This window comes from Schistocerca nitens, chromosome 3 (genome assembly GCF_023898315.1).
Source record: "Schistocerca nitens isolate TAMUIC-IGC-003100 chromosome 3, iqSchNite1.1, whole genome shotgun sequence".
Classification (NCBI taxonomy): Eukaryota; Metazoa; Arthropoda; class Insecta; order Orthoptera; family Acrididae; genus Schistocerca; species Schistocerca nitens.
In genome coordinates, this window is record NC_064616.1 from 948,780,493 (window position 1) to 948,803,305 (window position 22,813).

The following is a 22,813-nucleotide window of genomic DNA, read 5'->3' on the forward strand; positions in this document are numbered from 1 at the left end:
AGTGGACAGATAGGATGGAGAACATGTCGTCGATGTACTATAACAAGCATATAGTGCGACCAGCTTTAGCAGTTTTCCTAGTTTTTTTCCTAAATTTCAACAATGACCATTTCAAAGCCAACAAATGACACACTAGCATGCTTCCCAATATCTGTATCATCGCTAGACCACCCCTCCACTATTTCGCTAGTACCATTGCGAATGTAGATAGCCGACTGCAGTATGTCCAATCATTGTTAATTCTGAAACACACACACACACACACACACACACACACACACACACACACACACACACACACACATATATATATATATATATATATATATATATATATATATATATAGTGTACATAAAGTCTTGGAACACTATCAATTATTTATTGCACAAGAACTAAACATTGTACAGATGTCGTATATATTGCATTTTGAAGAGAAACTCTGGAAGTTTTTTTTTTTACAAACATTCGATATGCGAAACATCAGCGACACAGCAGACATCAATATGGTAATCGAATTCTTGTCATACCTGTCCTAACATGGCATTGTCGATGCCATACGCTACCCATATTCTCTCCCAGAGCTCTGCTACGTCACATGGTAGAGGCAGTACAAACACCACATCTTTAATGTGTCCCCACAGAAAAAAGTCACATGGAGTGGGATCTGGTGATCTGGAAGACCGTTTAATGAAACAGCTGTCCCTTTCTGTAGCATCGTCAATCCATTGTTGTGGCACCTCGGTGTTCAGGTACCCACAAACTTTGCGATGAAAATGGTGTGGAGACCCATCCTGCTGAAAGATGAACAGAGAGTCCGATTGCATTTGAGGCGTCAGCCGTTACTCCAACATGTCCAAATAGGAATATCCAGTGACATTGCTCTTGGCGAAGAAGAATGGCCCGTACAGTTTTCGAAGTGACAAGACACAAAAAAATTTACCTTTAGGGAATCACGCTCAAATTCAATGCATTCATGTGGATGCTTTGTACCTCAGATTCGCCAATTATGTCTGTTCACTTTCCCATTAGTGTGAAAAGTGGCTTCCTCGCTAAAAATTAAGCGATCAACAACACCATCCCCATCCTCATTCAATTCCTGCAACTGTGAACAAAACTCAAAATGCTTGTCTTTGTTGTCGTCATTGAGCTTCTGCGCTAGCTCCAATTTGAACGGTTTCATAGACAGCTTCTGTTGCAGGACTTCCCACATTGTCATTGGAGCCATTTCGAGTTCACGGGATGTATGACGTACCGATTTCTTTGGACTCCTTATGAATGTCTCTCATATGCACTCTACGTTCACTTCACTCACACTGGGACGTCCGCTTCTCTTTGCCGGCACAAGCAACGCCTCGTAACGAAGATGTTGTGCGAGTGGTAAATGGCCTTCCTTGTTGGTGGCTTCTTACCGTGCTTGGTTCTAAACATCCGTTGAACAGCTGTAGCACACTTGTTTTTGTTGAACTCCAACGCACATAAAGCTCGCTCCGCACCTGAACTCGCCATGTTTGCAACTAGCGCTGACTATCGGCAAATTACCAAACTACGCCATGGTGGTACACATAAAAAACAACTTTCAGGGTTTCTCTTCAAAACGACATATGTATCATATCTGTACAATGTTTGGTTCTTGTGCAATAAATAACTGAATGTGTTCCCAGACTTTATGTACACACCAAAATATACCAGACATATTGATATATCAATCTACATTTTTCTAGCACTCTGATCATAGTGCGTAATTTACGATTACGATTTCCCATCTTCCCCTATGCCAGTGGGAGGTACGGATCATTCTCGCATTCTTAGGATAAAGTTAGAGACTGAAAGCTCTCCACACATTGTTGCTGAGCAACCTTCCCTGGAACATTGTCACCGATTTCTTTAGCAGATCACCAGAAATAGACTGCTACATTTCACATGACGAAGGAACAGAGCAAGCCAAATCTGCAACTGCTGTTCAGGGAAGATTGTTGTGCACCAATATTTTCAGAGATAATTCTTAAAATACATTACTATGAAGTATAATTTTAGAAAAGAATATTCAAGACTCTATACAAATCGAGTGTTACATATTTAAAGCAATTTTTAAGTTAAAATATATAGTAAACGGTTCTAACCGTACTTAAGTAATTGAATCTTATTCTAACTCGTGGGTTAAGCCCACTACTTAAATATTGTGAGGCCGCGTTAGGCGCGGAAACTTAAGTGTATCACCTTAAGATTAATCCCGCGATAGGCGCGGCCTTAATTATTTCAGACCGGGGAGGTTTGGAGCTAGTTTAGGATCTATTTTGTTTTTATATCATTCTTCTCCATGCCCTGACAGCACACTGCACATGCACGGCTGCCAGCGGCTGGTGCGCCACGCGCGCAGGCGGGTCACACTCAACCGGACTTCTCCCCTCTGTCCGCCTTGCGGCAGACGTCACTGGGGTGTCGTGGCAGGAGGGCGTTGCTTCCCACGCTGGCTGGAGACTGCCGGGCAGTAGGCACACGTACGGCGCCGCCTAGCACCGCGCCAACCGAGGTGGGGCCATATTCGGCGGACACCACGGAGGGAGGGGCATCAGGCAGCACCGCACGCACCGCTACTGACTCGGCACTGCTGCAGTGCGGCGCGAAGATGGTGTAGCGCCGCAGATCCCGCGTCGTGAAGGAGCATCTCGACACCGCCGTCACGAAGGCACCGACCTCGAAGTTCTCCGACGACTGCAGTCTCGAGGGTCTCGCAACCTGACGTCAGAGCATGCCACAGTCTAGGGGGACACATACTGGCGGTAGCCAGTGATGTGTTCCACGTAAATGTCGCGGGACCACTTGATGGTGTCAGACACCACCAGCCGCCGCATCAGTTGGCAGTAGCGGCTAGCGATGCCTAAGTGCCGAAGCACTGCATCGTTCTGGCGGTCCCACGCCCCCAGACTGCCAACAACCAGGGCGTCGACAGTGACGGAATAGCCGCGAGCAACTAGTCCGCGCGCAACGTCGGCGTATTTAATCTTCTTCAGTTGCCGAGCGTTGTCGAGCGCAATCCGCCTATTCTCGAAGGGGATTGTCACATCGACGATGGTCACAGTCTTCGCGGCCTCGTCAGTTATTACGAGGTCCGGACGCAGCCCACAGCTGTCCCCTATGACGGCTTGGTTGATCCTGATATCAGGAACAGCAGTGTTTCCTCTTCTTGGCCGCCCAGCGACTGCTGTCGCAAGGCGGTTGAGGACCGCGTTGTGGCGATACTGCAGGGCTGCTGAGTGCACCATACACGCGTTGATCACGTGTGGGAGCGTCTCATTGTTGTGGCCACAGCGTCGGCAGGCTTTGTTGTTGTTTGCCCGCCCATCAAAGCGGCGACAACCGTTCAGAGGCACGACTCCGAGCCTGGCGCGATGAATAAAGCGCCAGTCCGCGAAGCGAGTGTATTTGCCTCCCGCTATGAAGTGGTTGGACGCTGTGGACTCCCTGGTGCACTCGAACACCTTCCCCTGGTCAGGTTTTCTGAGTAGGAGGTTGCGTAGTCGCTGCCTCAGACACTGGCGGAGCGTCCGCGAGAGAAGACGTTTGGCGCCCCCTCCCACCCGGACATGCTCAACGCCAGTGTTGACGGTGCGTCCCACGCTGTCATCATCGTGCTGCGGTCCATCGCCGCCATCTTCGAGGTGTCGTGTGGTCCCGGGCGCCGTCCTCTCCGTGGCCGGCTGCGTCACCCCTCCGATGCCGCCGTGTTCCGCGTCGTCCGTGATGGCGGGTCGGCCGCTGACCTCCACCTGCAACTCAGACAACAGTTCACTCCAGCGCCAGGTGACGCCACGCGGCGCTAGGCGCCTTGTGGCGTTCCTGACGCGTGTCCACAGTGACTGGATGTCGCCTCCGTCTCGTGCGAGGTCGCCCTCAGTGCTGCCGCTAAGGTAGGTGGCCAAATCGGATCGACTCGGCTCCCTCCCCAGCCGGCGGCGCGCGGCCGTAGATAGAGTGGCCCAGGCGATGTCTCGGACGGTGGCGTCGTCGCAGTGCAGCATGCGGAAGCCGTGGACGATCGTCGAGATGTCCGCAGCGTCCGCGAGCGGCGTCAGGCCGCATCCTCCCTCTCCCAGCGCGAGGTACAGCTGTTCAGTGGACGCGCGCTGTGGAAGGAAGAGCCATGATTTGACAGCCGCTTTCACTGCCTTGTCGAGTGCAGATAGCGGCCCCTTGCGGACCGCTCCGCCCCGCATGACGAAGTCAAGCCTGGGGAGGAGGAAGACACGCACAGCGTCAATCTTCTGCCAGGGAGCCAGCAGGGAAGCGTCCAGGAGCTGCAAGTCACGCCGAATTGCCGCGATCGCATCCGTTGGCGTCTGTGAGACTTTGTACCCGGTGGGAACGCCAAGATGGAGGTAGGCGTCACCCGCACCGAGCACGGCTGGTTCTCCCCCTTGCAGGGCGAATACCGAGCCTAGTGTCTGCCGACGGCGGATGTGAAGCGTGGCCCACTTCGACGGCTTGAAGGTAAGCCCGGCCCACGTTGCCGCCTCACCCACAACATTGAGGAGCGTCTGCATCGCCTCTGAATCCCGCGCCAGAAGCACGATATCGTCCACATACGCCAGTGCACTCACACTGACGCCGCAAAGCGGAATACCACACTCATTTCTGAGTGAGGTTGCGGCGCGAAGTACCGGCTCGAGCGCGAGATTCAAGACGATGGGCGACAGTGGACAGCCCTGCTTGACCCCCGCCTGGATCTCAATCTCCTCCGTTAGTCCGTCAGATGTACGGACGCGGGTGGAGCAACCATCGTACATGTCGGCAATTAGATGGTGCAATTGCTCTGGCAGTCCCATCCTGCTCAGTACTCCAAGGAGGTGAGCGTGAGGCACTGAGCCGAAAGCATTCGCCAGATCAAGCCAAGCAAAGCATGCTTGGCCTCCCCTGCGCCTTGCATCATCGATTGCCGTCTGCACAATGAAGTTGTGCTCATAGCAGCCTTCAAACGTGCGGAAGCCCTTCTGTTCTGGGGAGAGCAGGTTCAAACGCTCCGCCCAGAGGGAAGTGCGGTCCGCAACGATTGCAGCAAAGAGCTTAGAGATGGTGGAGCTCAATGCTAAAGGCCGCCAGTTCGTCACGTCCGAGACGTCCCCTTTCTTGTGGATGAGGACGGTAGTGGATACTTTCCACTGCACCGGAGTCTTCCGCTCATTCCAGCAGCGCGAGAAGATCTTAGCTAGCACATGGCAGCCAGGATCCTCACGTCGCAAGTCCGAGTAGGTGACTCCGTCTGCCCCAGGAGCAGTGTTGCTCGCCTTCTGGAGCCGCTGTTGCACCTCTGAAGGGGTGATCGGCAGCAGGACCTCCTCGCTGACATCAGGAGGCGTGGTGGCGGCAAAGTCCGGGACAGCAGCTGGTGAATGTGTAACAGAGAAGTCAGATTCAGCGTATATTTTCTTGAAGTGCTCCGTGAGCACGTTGCCATCGATTTGGCAGTACGGCGACGTCTCGCCAAGGACGCGCTGCATCGCCTTGCGCCGGTCCGCGCGGTACAGCTTCTGAATCTCAGACGCTGCACTCGCGTCGTACCGACGCTCGGCGGCCGCCGCACGCCGTGCGCCACGTCCACCGCGCTGCCCACCGCGGCCGCGTGTAGGGGCAGGGGGAGGGGGATTGGCAGCAGCGTCGGCGCGGCCCTGGCCGCGGTGCGCTGCTGCTGGTGGCCCATCCTGTCGATCTCCGGCTGCCTGGCGTTGTGGCTTCGTCTCGGCGATCTCGGAGATGAAGTCCTCGACGACCGTGACGAATGCGTCCCACTGCTGGTCGTGGACGCTGTGCAGGGCCGCCAGCTAGCGCCGCTGCCTCTCCGTTAGCCGAGCGTCGGCCAGGGGGGGGGGGCGGAGCTGCCTCGGTTGCGCCCTGTTCGGAGGGTACAGGGGGGGCTGTTGGGTTTGGTGGAGGACGGGAGTTTTGCGGAGGGAGGTCAGGACTGGGACGGTTGTTACGGCGTCGGCATCTCCTCTTCTTGCTGCCATGTCTCGGAGATGCAGCTGCAGTCCCTCCGTTCACGTCGCGCTGCTCCGTCGTCTGCGTCGGTGGTGGTGCCGCGCTGCCATCTGGCGTGGACCGCGCAGTGCTGCTTTCGGTCGCCGCGCCATTGACAGGTGGTGCAGCGGTAGCAGCAGGGGCCGGTGTAGCTCGCTCCGGCCTGGCGCTCGGGTCGGGCGCACCGCGGCTGGTGTTCGCCGCGCCGCCAACAGATGGCCCGGCGGTCGCCCGCGCCCGACCGCCGGCGCGAGATACACAAGGTGTAGCTCGCGCCGGCCGCCGAGACGCGTTGGCACGCGCAGGGCCGCTATTACGCGGACTGGGCGGTATAATGCGCCGTCGGTCCGGAGGTGGCGGTCTGCGTCCTGTAGCACGGCGTCTGTCCCTCCGTGGGGTGACTATGTGCCACTCATTATCTGCAACAAGAGCTGTTTTGTTAGTAACACTCCCTGCCTGAGCGGAGACGGGCGTCACTCGACGTGGCCGCCGGCAGGGCAGAGGAAACGCGGCGCGTATACGTCTGCGACCGCACAAGCACCACACCCTCCGGTGCATCCGCCGAACTCGCGGCCTTTGGTGCGTCAGCCAGCGGCGCGGCTGCGCCGTGAATGACACCACCATCGGTCGCGGCGAGCGAGGCATTTTTTTTTTTTTTGTGTGTGTGTGTGTGGTGGTGCTGAAGTCTGATCAACTTCGTTGAATTTTACTTCTGTAGGGAATGGAAGGGGTAAAAATTTTCTCTTTATTTATTTATTCTTCTTTCAGCTTTAGTTTGGGCACACAGAAGGTTCCCTTAACTCGCTGCTTTTGGTGTGTGTTTGAAAACATGTGTGTAGAAGTGCTAAAGGACGATATGTCCTTAAATTATGGAGAATTACGTTGGGATATCATTTACGGAGGCTCAAATACTATCGCCTTCGGTACTTTATATTTATGGTTGCGTAAGGGTTCTACCGCACCTACTGTGGTGAGTTGTGGTGTACTGTCACGTATCATGTCCAACTTCCGAAATAAGGTTCGTGCCTTCTCCTTGACCTTGTCTGAGAGGTAGGATTCGCTTAAGGCTCGATGAATGTCATGATTTCGGATCCACCATTGGGCTCCTGTGATCCATCGTAGGCATCTGCTTTGTACAACCTGTAGCTTCTTGTAGTTAGTGGCACACGTAGTACCCCAAGAGGTCGATCCATACAAAATAGATGGTTCGACTGTGGCATGGTACAACTGGAGTTTCGTGCGTTGGCTGAGGTATGAGCTCTTCAGAAATGGGAGGAGAGCTCCCAGCATTTTGAGGCTAGACGTCTTCTTCTCCATAATGTGATGACTATACAACAGTTTGGCGTCCAGATGCACTCCCAGGTATTTTACAGTTGTTGCCCAGGGGAGTGGCTGGTCTGATATCCGTAGGCGTTCATTGACGATGGGTCTCCGACGTGTGAAGACAATAACTTTGGTTTTCTCTGCATTGACCGTTATTTTGTTCATGTGGGTCCAGTGGGCCACTAAATCTAGTTGGCGCTGCATCCGTGTGACGAGGTGGTCCATTCTGGTGCCTGCAGTCAGGAGGGCTGTGTCGTCGGCATAGAAACTGGCAGTAACATGTGGCACCGTCGGGAGGTCGTTAATATATAAATTAAACAGCAGTGGAGATATGACCGATCCTTGTGGAAGTCCTTCAAGGACAGGCCGTGTTGTTGAATTGTTGTCTTCAATGCGAACATATAATCTGCGATCCTGAAGAAAATTATCGAGAAGTTTTAAGTAGCAGTCTGGTAGGGGAGTGGTACGTCGGAGCTTGACGATCAAGTTGCGTCGCCATACTTTATCGTAAGCCTTCTCTATATCGAGAAATACTCCAATAGTATGTCGTTTCTTGTTGAAATTGTCTTGGATAGATTCCGTGATGCGCAGTAGTTGTAACTCAGCCGATAGCTTCGCCTGGAAGCCAAACTGCTCCGGTCGGATGATGTTGTGTGCCACAAGGATGTCCAGCATGCGTTTCAGTAGGACACGTTCCAGGACCTTTCCCAGCGTTGGCAGTAGACTTATGGGTCTGTAGCTGTCAGGGTGTGAGAGATCCTTGCCCTTTGGTATTGGCACTATTCTGGCAATCTTCCGTGCCTCTGGGAAGTATCCAGTCCTGAGGCAGCTGTTCACTATCCGGGTGAGAAGCACAACAGGCTTTCTCGGGAGGTGTTTCAATTCCGTATTGCTGATTCTATCTGCTCCAGGTGAGGTGTGTTTGCTATACTTGATAATCCTCCGAATTTCCTCCGGCGTTGTCAGCCGGGGCATAGCGTTAGTCGGGGCGTCCCGAATAGCTTCCCATTCCGCCGCTGTGTCCTCCTCTGCACGGTGGAGTGCATCATCTCCATCCTCCGTGGTGGGCGTAGTCATCTGTTGTTGGTATGTGTCCGCATACAGCTCCGCCTGCGCCAGTGAGTCGTACAAGAGGCCATGGGGTCCGCGAGTTGCCCTTTTGGGGGGCTGTTGCTGTCTGAGACTTTTAACTATTCGCCATTCATCTTTGGTGCGTAATAGAAAGTTGTCCATTTTGAGTTCCCACGTGTGTTGCTTCCAGTTCTGAACCTTCCGCCGGAGTTCTCGGGTTAGTCTGTGAGTCTCCCGTCTATCATCCGGATGGTGGTAACGGACCCATCGTTTCCGAAATCGATTGCGCCTTGTCTTAAGTTCCTGCAGTGGTGGTGGAAAATCGTCATAATTGACTTCTGGTTGCAGGTGCTCCGTGAGTGCTCGTTGTTTCGCATTGTTAATCTTCTTCGTGAGTACTGCGACTGCCACATCAATCGCTTCTCTGGTAGTAACAACCTGGGTTGGTCGCACATTGTTGTTGAGGTACGCTTGGAACTGCTGCCAGTCGTAAGTTCTTGTCGTCGGCAGTGGGAGTTGCAAAGTAGCCCTCTCTATGAGTCCTAACACCGGTCTGTGGTCCGACGAAAGATCATCCAGCGTCCGCAGTTGGAGATTCGGGTTGATGTTCTTGATTATGGCGATGTCTAGAACATCAGGGTCTTGTGTCTGGACGTAAGGTATCCTCGTCGGTTCCCGTGGTCCATGGACGGAAACATGTAAATTCTCAGCCAGTGCAAACAACATATGTCCTTTTGGGTTAGTCTTACGGGAATTCCAGGCAACATGTTTACTATTAAGATCCCCTCCAAGGAGGATCTTGTCGTAACCCTCTGTAACGGCGTAAAGATCTTCTGGGTGGAGAGGCTTCTTTGGGCTAAGTTAAGCCGCAATACAGGCAATGTTTCCGAGCGTCGTGTGGATTGATACTGCCGTGGCCTCTAAAGTCTGGAGTTGGGGTAAACGTTCTTGGTGGTGACGAATACATTTTTTGATCAGAACTGCGGTCCCTCCACCCCGTTGGTCCCATCTGTCCGTCCGGTAGATGTGCATGTTCCTCAAGCGGAGGTCGGTTGACTCGCGGAGATGTGTTTCGGAGACAAACGCTACGTCTATCTTGTGGCGATGTAAGAAGTCCGTGAATTCTATTTTCTTCAGTTTCAGGCCGTTGGCATTCCAAATGCAGATGTTAAGATTCCTCGTGTGATGCCGTCTATCCATTTAGGGTGTTTGAAAAGCTGTCAGTACGCTTTCTACAAGCGAGAGGATAGACGTCAGCGCCGGCCGCGGTGGTCTCGCGGTTCTAGGCGCGCAGTCCGGAACCGTGCGACTGCTACGGTCGCAGGTTCGAATCCTGCCTCGGGCATGGATGTGTGTGATGTCCTTAGATTAGTTAGGTTTAAGTAGTTCTAAGTTCTAGGGGACTAATGACCACAGCAGTTGAGTCCCATAGTGCTCAGAGCCAGCTTCGGCTGGAGGGCGGTGAGTAGTTGAAGAATATCTGTTAACGCTGGTGTAAAGGTGGTCGACCAGGCAGATGATGTCTCCGCTGGTGTTGCCGTCGGTGGATGGGCATGTATTGCTTCGGAGTACGAGCGCTGTTGTCTTGTCTGTCGTAGAGTCACTCTGGGTGCCGGTTGTGGTCGAGAGGCGATTGTTTCCACAGGGAGAGGTGCCGCTTGTTGTTGGGTGGCCGGAATCGCTGCCATGGCCGAGTTCTTAACAATTATAGGCCGTTGTGGGGTCGACTTCTTTGGTGTCCTTCTACACTCCTGGAAATGGAAAAAAGAACACATTGACACCGGTGTGTCAGACCCACCATACTTGCTCCGGACACTGCGAGAGGGCTGTACAAGCAATGATCACACACACGGCACAGCGGACACACCAGGAACCGCGGTGTTGGCCGTCGAATGGCGCTAGCTGCGCAGCATTTGTGCACCGCCGCCGTCAGTGTCAGCCAGTTTGCCGTGGCATACGGAGCTCCATCGCAGTCTTTAACACTGGTAGCGTGCTGCGACAGCGTGGACGTGAACCGTATGTGCAGTTGACGGACTTTGAGCGAGGGCGTATAGTGGGCATGCGGGAGGCCGGGTGGACGTACCGCCGAATTGCTCAACACGTGGGGCGTGAGGTCTCCACAGTACATCGATATTGTCGCCAGTGGTCGGCGGAAGGTGCACGAGCCCGTCGACCTGGGACCGGGCCGCAGCGACGCACGGATGCACGCCAAGACCGTAGGATCCTACGCAGTGCCGTAGGGGACCGCACTGCCACTTCCGAGCAAATTAGGGACACTGTTGCTCCTGGGGTATCGGCGAGGACCATTCGCAACCGTCTCCATGAAGCTGGGCTACGGTCCCGCACACCGTTAGGCCGTCTTCCACTCACGCCCCAACATCGTGCAGCCCGCCTCCAGTGGTGTCGCGACAGGCGTGAATGGAGGGACGAATGGAGACGTGTCGTCTTCAGCGATGAGAGTCGCTTCTGCCTTGGTGCCAATGATGGTCGTATGCGTGTTTGGCGCCGTGCAGGTGAGCGCCACAATCAGGACTGCATACGACCGAGGCACACAGGGCCAACACCCGGCATCATGGTGTGGGGAGCGATCTCCTACACTGGCCGTACACCACTGGTGATCGTCGAGGGGACACTGAATAGTGCACGGTACATCCAAACCGTCATCGAACCCATCGTTCTACCATTCCTAGACCGGCAAGGGAACTTGCTGTTCCAACAGGACAATGCACGTCCGCATGTATCCCGTGCCACCCAACGTGCTCTAGAAGGTGTAAGTCAACTACCCTGGCCAGCAAGATCTCCGGATCTGTCCCCCATTGAGCATGTTTGGGACTGGATGAAGCGTCGTCTCACGCGGTCTGCACGTCCAGCACGAACGCTGGTCCAACTGAGGCGCCAGGTGGAAATGGCATGGCAAGCCGTTCCACAGGACTACATCCAGCAGCTCTACGATCGTCTCCATGGGAGAATAGTAGCCTGCATTGCTGCGAAAGGTGGATATACACTGTACTAGTGCCGACATTGTGCATGCTCTGTTGCCTGTGTCTATGTGCCTGTGGTTCTGTCAGTGTGATCATGTGATGTATCTGACCCCAGGAATGTGTCAATAAAGTTTCCCCTTCCTGGGACAATGAATTCACGGTGTTCTTATTTCAATTTCCAGGAGTGTAGTATATTTCCGTAGGAGTTCTTGAAATTTGGGGCAGCCACGGAAGTTCGCTGGATGTTCTTGATCACAATTGGCGCACTTTGGGGGCGCCGTCCTAGGATGGGTACAATTCGATGATTTATGGGATCCACCGCAGCGGAAGCAGCGTGCTGGCATGCTGCAGTAGTTCGCTGTATGCTCGAAACGTTGGCAATGTCGGCACTGGACTGGTCCTTCTTTACTATTATAGGTTTCTATTATCACTCGTGTGTAGAGCAGGTATTTGACATCATAGATCCTGTCACTGTCTTTTCCGGATGGGAGGGTGACTCGGTACACAGGTTGCGCTATCAATTGTTTCGTCTTCTCGTCGCGTTCCTTAAATTGGTAGACTTGTAGCACTTTGAAGCCTTTTTCCTTGAGGGCAAAGGAAAGTTGTTCTTCGGTAACTTCCGCCGGAAGGCGGTTGACAACTACTTTCAGTTCCCTGTCGTCTGGTGCTTGATGCGTAAAATAGGAGAAGCTGTGGTCCATGAAGAATTTTATTGCACGCCTTTGGTCTTCGAAGGACTCAAAGTGGTATTTGATGCGGTCCTTTTGATATATAGCTTTAAGGTTGCCCTCTAGAAGTCCGTTGAGCGTTTCATTGAGGTGAACGTAATCCTTTGTGTAATAAATCGTGACTGGGGGCACTTTGCGAAGCACATTCTTGTCTCTGTCCACAGCTTCTGCGGCATTAGAAGTTTGTGCCTGCGGCTTGTTGGTGGTTGATGGAGGCGCAGCTTGAGGTGCCAGTGGGGCGAATCGGTTCGTTGTGGGGATGGTCTCCGTTCGTCTCTTAGCCGGGTTGGCTAAGTCCTTGTCTAATGCGTTGCTTCTGCGCCGTTTGTTATATACGAGTGTAAAGTCCCCCTCTGCGTGTGGGGAATCGTTGTCGTTGTCTGCTGGAAAGGCCGCTGCAATCTCCGCGTCGTCGACCGTTTGGTGGGAGTGCTGTGATTCGACATCTGAGTCCACAGATGGAGATGCCAGACAGGTGTCGTTATCCTGCTCTTGCGTGTCCCGTGAATAGCGGATAAGGCGTTGTATGTCCTTCAGCGTTTCTTTGTCCTCCTCCCGACATATATCGAGTCTTCTGGCGTAGTCCTGGCGGTCGTCTTCATTGCTGCGTCCGTCGTGATGTGATGTATGGCCGACGTCCGAATACGGTTTCGTCGTGTGGTGTGTAGTCTTCTGCGGTCGAATAGCGCCTGTCGATCGTCGTTCTATCCTGTCATGAACCGGTGCCGTAGCCTGGGTCGTCAACCTGGGATCCGTCCTGTGTGGAGCGGCCGCTGGAACGTCCGTCGGGCCAGGCCCAACCAACCGACCAGCGGCCGACTCCGGCGCGTCCGAGGCGGCTGCCCCGGCCGCGCGCGCATCGTCCTCGCTCGTCGGCATCGCGAACTCGACTCTGGATGCGAGCGAGGCAGCCTGCCTGCCACTGCCCACCCGCATCGCAGAGCCACCTGTTGGCGGCGTAGCAAATGCGGGCGGCAGTCCCAGGCCGGTACCCACGCTCCCGACAGATGGCGGGCGGGAGGCGCCTGCGGCAGCCGCACGACGTGGCCAGCGTACGCCACTGGGTGCAATGGCCGGCGCGGGCAGCGGCGAGCCGCGGCCTTTGCCAGACACTGCGCCTCTGGCCGGAGCGACGCGTTCGGCGGCAGGCGTCGGCAGCGTGCTGCCTTCACCTCCCGAACTTGCGCTCGGCACTCGTGGCGACGCGGTTGACGTCGCGGAGCGTATCAGCAGGGGGATGCCAGACCACCTCGGCGTGCGCACACACAGTACGCACGACGCGGGGGTAGCAACCACCGCCGTCCTGGGTGTCACCGACGCCTGCACACTCACACAGGGTGAGGGCAAGGCAGCCTGTGAACCCACCACGCTGCTGCGGGTCAGGACCGCCGCGTATGTTAATCCTAAGTCCAGCCGGTCTGTCCTACTAGCTTCGGGGACCGGACTGGGCTGTGGCCATAGCCCCTCTCTATTATCTAAGGCTAGGCGGCCTATGGTACTAGCTTCCCGAGCCGCTTTCGCCTGTGGCTTTTGCCCAGCACTAACTAAGGACGAAGGGCCTGTCCTACTAGCTTCGGGGGCCCTCGCCTGTGACCGCCGGCCGACCTCTCTGGGTGCCCCAGAGAGCCAGACACGGCATCGTGTCCCATACTCACACTCCCCCGACTGGCAGCGGCAGGGGTGGCGGACTCTGCATTGCAGGACCGCTGATGTGCACGTAGCGTCTTCAGCCGCGGGTCGCGTCGGCCGCAAAACGCGCACTCGAAAACGGGGGCCGTTTCCGGGTCGTGCAGCCTCCTGTAGTGGCGGAGAAGGGCCGAGTGGTCCTTGTACTCGCCAAAAGTTGGCCTTCCTGCAGCCTTGGTGACGAAGCAGATCCGGCAGCGGAAGACGTCCGCCGGCAGCGTCACCACGAGCTCCATTGTTCAGGTCGCAGACCTGAAACAGGAAAATAAGCGCGACCGCTTCCCGGTGCAGAAATCAGTCCATATTAGCTCATATTAAGCTGATAAGAACAGATTTTTATTTTCCGAGATAATTCTTAGTTACAATCTTACGAAGTATAAATTTAAGAAAAGAATATCCATGACTCTATACAATGCGAGTTTTACAGGTTTATTAAGTTTAGATAAAATTTTAGAAAAACGGTTCTAACCGTACTTAAGTATTGTATTGTTATTCTAGTTCGTGGGTTAAGCCCACTACTTAAATATCATGAGGCCGCGTTAGGCGCGGAATCTTAAGTATATTACCTTAAGATTAATCCCGCGATAGGCGCGGCCTTACTTATGTCAGACCAGGGGTAATTTGGACCTAATTTAGGAGCTATTTTATATTTATTTGATTCATCTCCATGCCCTGACAGCACACTGCACATGCACGGCTGCCAGCGGCTGGTGCGCCACGCACGCAGGCGGGTCACACTCAGCCGGACTTCTCCCCTCTGTCCGCCTTGCGGCAGACGTCACTGGGGTGTCGTGGCAGGAGGGTGTTGCTTCCCACGCTGGCTGGAGACTGCGGGGCAGTAGGCACAAATACTGCGCCGCCCAGCACCGCGCCAACCGAGGTGGGGGCCATATTCGGCGGCCACCACAGAGGGAGGGGCAGCAGGCAGCACCGCAAGCACCGCTACTGACTCGGCACTGCTGCAGTGCGACGCGAGGATAATGTAGCGCCGCAGGTCCCGCGTCGTGTAGGAGAATCTCGACACCGCCGTCACGAAGGCACCGACCTCGAAGTTCTCCGACGACTGCAGTCTCGAGGGTCTCGCAGCCTGACGTCAGAGCATGCCACAGTCTAGGGGGACACATACTGGCGATGGCCAGTGATGTGTTCAACGTAGATGTCGCGGGACCACTTGATGGTGTCGGACACCATCAATCGCCGCATCAGTTGGCAGTAGCGGCTGGCGATGCCTAGGTGCCGAAGCACCGCATCGTTCTGGCGGTCCCACGCCCCCAGACTGCCGACAACCAGGGCGTCGACAGTGACGGAATAGCCGCGAGCGGCTAATCCGCGCGCAACGTCGGCGTACCTTTTTTTTTTAAAAAAAAAAATTCTTTATTTCATTTCATAATAATTATACAATAATAACCTACCACCTTAATGATTAGTGGGTCCTATTTTTCTAGATTTACAATAGCAGCTTAACATCTTTTCTTTACTACAGACAGTTCTACAATTTCTACTAAGCAGACTACTTCTTAGTTTACTAGCTAGCATAAACATCTAGTTACTACTACAGGTTAATTCTAACTCTAACTGCCTGCAGCGTTACAATTGTGCCAGTTGATGATATAAACCTACCTGATGCCCTGCTCATAGAGCTAATCCCTATGAGCAAGCCCCTGGCACAGGGCAGGCAAGGATTAATTATCGCTGCAGGTTCCTAACTTACTATCCTATTCTAATTAACTAGGTCTACTTCCTACTCTATGTCATTATCGGTGCGTTGTATTTATCAGGATTTGCCCCAGTCCCCCTGGTCCTAATCGTGGCGGATTCCAACTGTAAGTCGACCTGTCCACGAACCGGCGGTATGGGATTGGGGCGGTGGTCGCATTCAGTGTTGTCTATTACTTAAACATGAAGTTCACTCAAAAAAGTTGTCAATACTTTTTGTGATACCTCATTTGCCAATGTATTTAGTCTGTGAAATGTCTCTTCCTGTCTTAACAGGTCATAAGTGTTTGTGCTAGGTAGTTGCCGTCTTAATGTCCCGGCTACATCATCGAAAAGGGGGCACTCGTAAACCACATGGTCGGGAGTACCCTCCAGTGCGCCACATTCACACGCAGGCGTAGCCTTTTTCCCAAACAGACAAAGATATGTTGGATAGGGGCCATGACCGGTGAGAAAGTGGAACAATCCCCGAGTTGGTTCGAAATACTTCATTTTCAGTCTGTCTCTTACATCTGGTAGGAACTGAAAGGTTCTTCTACCCGTTTCATCCATCTCCCATATTTCCTGCTACAGGTTTACCCCTCTTTCCCTAATCTCCCCTTTGTCCCTGACCGGTGCTCCCATAATTTCTTCTACCTTGGTGATAACCCCCTTTTTCACCCAGTACCAGGCAGCCTGTTCCCTAATCTTTATATCTAGGGGACAGAGTCCCATTATGATTAACAAGGCTCCTCCTGGAGATGTTCTGTAAGCTCCCACAGACCTTAATATCATGTTCCTTTGTACTCTTCTCACCGTCACAGCAGGCACCACCCTCGTGAGCCTGTGAGCCCAGACTCCCGAACCGTAACCCACTATTGACGTCAGTATACTGTTGTGGTAAAGTTTAATTAGTTGAGGCGGGAGGTGGAATCTCTTGTGTCCTATGGTAATCAGATTATTTAGTGATTGTAGTGCTTTCTGGGTCACAGTTTCTATGTGCTTTGCAAAATTCCACCTTTCATCGATGATGATTCCTAAGTATCGTGTCTCTCATCTTCTAAGAACAGGCATACCGTCAATTCTCACAGTCGGGTTTCTTATTAACTGTCCTTTGAGTAGTAAGTAAGTCGATTTGGTTGGTGAAATGGTCATTTTGGTCCTACGACACCATAGTTGCAGTATGTCTATTGCTCTCTCTATTTTTGGCTCTATGTCCTCACGACTTCGGCCGCCAACCAGCAGGAGGAGGTCGTCGGCGTAGGCTATCACCTCTAGCACATCTTCGCTCTGTTGTAAGCTCTCCAGAAGTGGCTCCATGTGGATGTCCCAAAAAAGGGGACCCAACACAGAACCCTGGGGGCAACCCTTGGTGATGGTTTTCCGGACTTTCCCGCTAGGGGATGATAGCCATACCTCCCGGTCTTCACAATAGCTCCTCAGACACCCATATAGTGGCCCTGGGCACTCATTCTCCCGTAAGCAGGAGAAGAGCGAAGGCCACCACAGGTTGTCGAAGGCGCCACTGATATCCACCATGACGCCAACAACATACTTACACGAGGCTGCGCCACAGACCTCGGCCGCTAGGGCGATTGCATCAGATGCCGATCGCCCCGGCCTGAAACCGAATTGCCTGTCGCTCACCCGGTGCAGCATGCGGTGAGCAGTCAGTCTGTTCGCTAATAGCTTTTCAAGTAGATTGCCAAAGCCGTCCAGCAGGCAAATGGGCCTGTATGATTTGGCCTCTACAGGGTCCTTCTCGGGGCCCTTCTTAATGATCACCACATTCGCAGTTTTCCATATTTTTGGAAATTTGCCTTGCCTGAGGCATGCATTAAAAATATGTGTGAGTGGGGCAACTAACTGTGGGGCTAAGAACTGCACCACCTCCGCCACAATGCCGTCTGGCCCGGGGGCTTTTCCCTTCTTTAGGGACTTGATAAGAGCAGCAACTTCCTCTTCAGAGAAGGGGAGGACCGCCACATCATTTCCATACCTATGTAGGTCTTCAGCTCGTAATTGGCGCTGCTCTTCAGTGTCTTCATTTCTATCATCGTCAGGCAACAGCGACCGGAGGAGAACCTCGGCAGTTTCCTGCCAGGATTCCGTCATCCCGTCCCCGCGCCTGAGCGTTGATATCATTGTTGGGGAGCGAATCTTCTCCCTTACCAATCTGTATGGCACGCCCCAAGGGTCGAGGGCCAGCTGACTGGTTACGAAATTTTCCCAACTAGTTGTTCTGGTCTTTTGTAATTCATTTTGGAAATTCTCTTTTGCCTCCCGGTATAACTGGAGCCATCTTTGCTTTTCCCACCAGACGACACTGCGCTGGTAGTGCTTCCTCAGTCTCCTGACTGACTGACGTAGTTCTTGCAGTTCGGCTGACCATGGTGCCGGTGTGGCCGCCACGGCTCTCCTCCTGGTTGGTACGGCCGCCTCAATCGCTCTTGTTAATGCTCGTACCAGTCCTTCTGCTCTGTCGTCCACATTCAAGTCTCGTCCTTCGTCTCCTTCTGGTAATGGAGGGATGTCGCACTCTCTGGCTAGGCGTTCCCAATCTGTTTTCCTGAAGTTCCTTTGTACCTCCCACCCCATGGCCCAGCGGCACTCTCTATCTCCCACAATGAAAGTGATTAGATTATGATCACTAGTGGTGGCATTGTCTTCCACTTTCCACTCTTTGAGTATATTCACTATGTTTGGCGTGACCAACGTCACGTCAATGTTGGTACCCTGTCCTCCTCCAGCTACGTAGGTTAGGGGATTTCCCGGTCTATTTGCCACCACTAGTTGGAGAGCCATTATCATTTCTTCAGCTTTGGCTCCATTCTCATCCCTTGTGCCACTGAACCGTAGGGGGGATTTGGCATTTATGTCAGCAGTTATAATGATTTTGCGTCCCCGCAACGCCGTGGCCATACTCATTAGATGGTCTATATGTTGTTCGATTCTCTCTCCGTACTGGAAGTACATATTAATAATGATAACAGTTCCAGCCGGAAATTGTATCTCCACGGACTATTGGAGAACTGTGACAGGGGGGTTGCACGCAGTGCCGTGTTTGTTATTAGGATAGCTGCTCTGGGGTTGTCCCCACTGCTAACAGTTTGCCATGTTGCGGCAGTGAACGCAACTTTTCCAGCCAGAGAGTACGGCTCCTGCAAACAGAGTACGTCCAGTCTCTTTTCCACCACTTCCTTTCAGAGCTCCTGCATCACTAGTCGACTGTTATGACTGTTAAGTTGTCCGATTTTTATTTTAGTCGTCATTGAAAGTAGGTATGTATGTGGTCATGTGGCCAGTTTTTATTCCAGTCATATGCCAGTCGTCCGTGTGCTATCACTGATTGATAGTAAATGTCGTTCAGGTTAAATTTCTCTCCCCGTCTTTCAAAGACTTTTATGAGTAGGTCCCGTAGTGCTCCGAAGTCAGTGGGGAGGTTCACCGACTTTAATTGTATCCTGTCTACAGCCTCCATCACCGAGAAGGTTATTCTTCGTCCGTACTCATGTCCAACCCGGACCACATGACGTAAGGCAGTGGTCAGGGTAGTCGGCTGCTCCAGTCTTGCTAATTGCATGGTGTACTCAAGATTTGGGTACACTCTCACCGGGTCCACGGGTGGCAACCTGACCACCGGACTGTCTTTGGTATCGGAGTTGGCGGTGGAGCTTGTTATTATGCTTTCTTGTATTGGTTTTGCAATTTTATTTGTCACAACCACAGGATGCTCTTGCCGTTGTGGATTTTTAATCGGCAGCGTGTCCCGGCATTGGGAGGAGGGTGCTCTAACCTCTGAGGGGAGCTCAGTTTGAATACCAATGTCCCTGGTGGGGGACTCTGTCTGTATGGCTTCGTCAACTGTTTGAATGTCTACGCTGATGAGCGACTTCAGGAAGTTCCTGAACCTACTTGCTCTTATTGCATCCCTCCTCCTTTTGCTCGGGGATTTATGCTTTGGCATCCTGCATGGTATGCCGTTTTCAGCCATAGTCGATACGTGAAATCAGTCTTTGTTCGAGCATCCTGTAGGTTGGGCAGTTTCGTCCTGTGGCTCCACAAGACTTCTTGCCACGACTCTTACAAGGGATGCAGACACCTGTGGCCTTACAATCTTTCCGTGTATGTCCATTATCACCACATTTGGAGCAAGCCGACCCCCTGGTGCAGTGCCTCAGTATGTGGTCCAAGTCGCCGCAGTTATGACAGCGAGGTACCACAATGTAGTCTTTAGTGTTAATAGCGTGGAATCCCACGTATAGTCTGCCCAGTAGTGTTATCTTTCTCCACATTGTTGCGGAGACCTCGGCAACGTGATGTACGACATCCCGGTCCCGAGGACCCGTTTTAAATCTTAGTTTAAAGCTGCTTTGGAATTCCCTTTCATCTATATCCTCAAAATTCTGTTTTCTTATTGCTTCAGACAGTTCCTCATTTGTCATTACTGTTGGAACGTCATACAATATGACTAACGGGTTCCTTTTCTTCGGGGGTTCACATTTAACAACTGCATTTAGTTTAGGATTTTCTAGCAATTTGGTTTTGTCTTCTTCGGACGCAACTTCTACTATCACCGAGTTGCGGCTTGATTTGACACGTTTAATCCTAATTTTGTCTTTGACAGGGTCGATTGTGGTAGTCAGGAGTTCCTGTATTCTTTTGACACTTGTGTCTTTTCCATGCAAGGTCCTGAGAAAGACCACCGTCTCCTGTTTCTTTGTTACCCTGTCTATTGCTTCTTTAGTATTATTTTGTCTGGTGGGGGCTTGTGCAGCCACCGCCGCCCAAGTCTTGCTTGGTTGTTGTTGTTGTTGTCTTAGCCGGGTATTATCTTTCTCTAACTCTTCTACTCTACCTTCTAATTTGGCATGAGCAATTGCCCATGCAGCCAATTCATTCTTTATTTGCAATATTGCTGCCTGGCTTATTTTGCCATTTTTAATGCTTTGCTCCAGGAGCAACGTAATTTTTGAATGTCTCCTCATTACTGTGTAATCCTCCTCAGCCTGTCCCACCTCGTCCTGTAGAGAGCGATCAGGCGCAACAGAAGCTCTCAAAGGCGCACTAATATCACTCGTCTCTGGTGTGGCCATTGTATACGAGTGATAAAAAGAGACGTGGGAGCCCGTCTCTTGCCCCGGACCGGCTCCTCTGGCATGGGGGGGGGGGGGGACTTCTGCAGCTCGCCCACCGACCTCGCCCCTAGGTCAAGGGCACTCCAGAGCTGCCGGGTTCAGCACGCCGTCGCCCGCGCACTGGTCCCCATCGATGGCCCCGTCGTCGACGATTTCACACGACGCTCCTCGGCAACTGCACCCCGCACTCCGGAGAGGCGGATGCACCCCTCGCCCTTCGCCGCCTACTTGCCCGAGCTTCCACCAGAAGGCCAAGGACCCACTCCTACTCAGGTGGTGGGTTGGTCCCCCAGTCGTTCAGCGGTCTGGGACCATCTAACCTAGCCCAGGCGATGTCACCACCTCCTGGGTTTGGCAGAACACGCCCCGGTTACCCAGGGGCGCGGCGAAGCACCCTTGCCGATTCGCGCCGTGATCCCACGCCGACAAACGAAGCCGCCGGCATACAGAGCACCTGCTGGTCTGTGCCCTGCGAACAGAAAGGGACTGGTGTTCGGTCCCTCGACACAGCTCCCACTGTGCCACGCACCCTTCGCTTTCGCATCGGGTTGGGTCGCAGCTCTCCCTTTTGTCGCAAGGCAGAATGCCAAGCTTAACATCTGGCACCACGGGAAGGCGGAAAGAGCCACTTGGGAAGGAGAGGCTATGAGAGACGCAACACTTCCCCTGTGAGGACTGCCACGGCACACCCGACTGGAAAGCGATACGCCCCAGTGCGAGCTTCCGTGCCTTACGGCGCGCCGGCAACGGGCAGGCCCGCGCCGAAACGCGCCGTCGAGTGACTGACCTCACGCCAGACGTACTTTATCCTCTTCAGTTGCCGAGCGTTGTCGAGCGCAATCCGCCTATTCTCGAAGGGGATTGTCACATCGACGATGGTCACAGCCTTCGCGGCCTCATCAGTTATTACGAGGTCCGGACGCAGCCCACTGCTGTCCCCTATGACGGCTTGGTTGATCCTGATGTCAGGAACAGCAGTGTTTCCTCTTCTTGGTCGCCCAGCGACTGCTGTTGCAAGGCGGTTGAGGACTGCGTTGTGGCGATACTGCAGGGCTGCTGAGTGCACCATACACGCGTTGATTACGTGTGGGAGCGTCTCATTGTTGTGGCCACAGCGTCGGCAGGCTTTGTTGGTATTTATCCGCCCATCAAAGCGGCGACATCCGTTCAGAGGCACGACTCCGAGCCTGGCGCGATGAATAAAGCGCCAGTCCGCGAAGCGAGTGTATTTGCCTCCCGCTATGAAGAGGTTGGACGCTGTGGACTCCCTGGTGCACTCGAACACCTTCCCCTGGTCCGGTTTCCTGAGTAGGATGTGGCGCAGGCGCTGCCTCAGACACTGGCGGAGCGTCCGCGAGAGAAGACGTTTGGCGCCCCCTCCCACCCGGACATGCTCAACACCAGTGTTGACGGTGCGTCCCACGCTGTCATCATCGTGCTGCGGTCGATCGCCGCCATCTTCGAGGTGTCGTGTAGTCCCGGGCGCCGTCCTCTCCGTGGCCGGCTGCGTCACCCCTCCGATGCCGCCGTGTTCCGCGTCGTCCGTGATGGCGGGTCGGCCGCTGACCTCCACCTGCAACTCAGACAACAGTTCACTCCAGCGCCAGGTGACGCCACGCGGTGCTAGGCGCCTTGTGGCGTTCCTGACGCGTGTCCACAGTGACTGAATGTCGCCTCCGTCTCGTGCGAGGTCGCCCTCAGTGCTGCCGCTAAGGTAGGTGGCCAAATCGGATCGACTCGGCTCCCTCCCCAGCCGGCGGCGCGCGGCCGTAGATAGAGTGGCCCAGGCGATGTCTCGGACGGTGGCGTCGTCGCAGTGCAGCATGCGGAAGCCGTGGACGATCGTCGAGATGTCCGCAGCGTCCGCGAGCGGCGTCAGGCCGCATCCTCCCTCTCCCAGCGCGAGGTACAGCTGTTCAGTGGACGCGCGCTGTGGAAGGAAGAGCCATGATTTGACAGCCGCTTTCACTGCCTTGTCGAGTGCAGATAGCGGCCCCTTGCGTACCGCTCCGCCCCGCATGACAAAGTCGAGCCTAGGGAGGAGCAAGACACGCACAGCGTCAATCTTCTGCCAGGGAACCAGCAGGGAAGCGTCCAGGTGCTGCAAGTCACGTCGAATTGCCGCGATCGCATCCGTTGGCGTCTGCGTGACTTTGTACCCGGTGGGAACGCCAAGAT

General features: G+C 53.7%; 1 protein-coding gene across 1 annotated transcript; it reads right to left on the bottom strand.

Annotated features, from left to right (window-relative positions):
* Window positions 1-14,912: 14,912 nt before the first annotated feature.
* Window positions 14,913-21,704, bottom strand: LOC126249500 (uncharacterized). The gene is made up of 2 exons (XM_049951153.1): window positions 21,439-21,704; window positions 14,913-15,150 (listed from the first exon to the last, which is right to left on the bottom strand). Exons 1-2 carry the CDS (start codon window positions 21,702-21,704, stop codon window positions 14,913-14,915), a joined length of 504 nt encoding a protein of 167 aa, XP_049807110.1.
* Window positions 21,705-22,813: the final 1,109 nt, after the last annotated feature.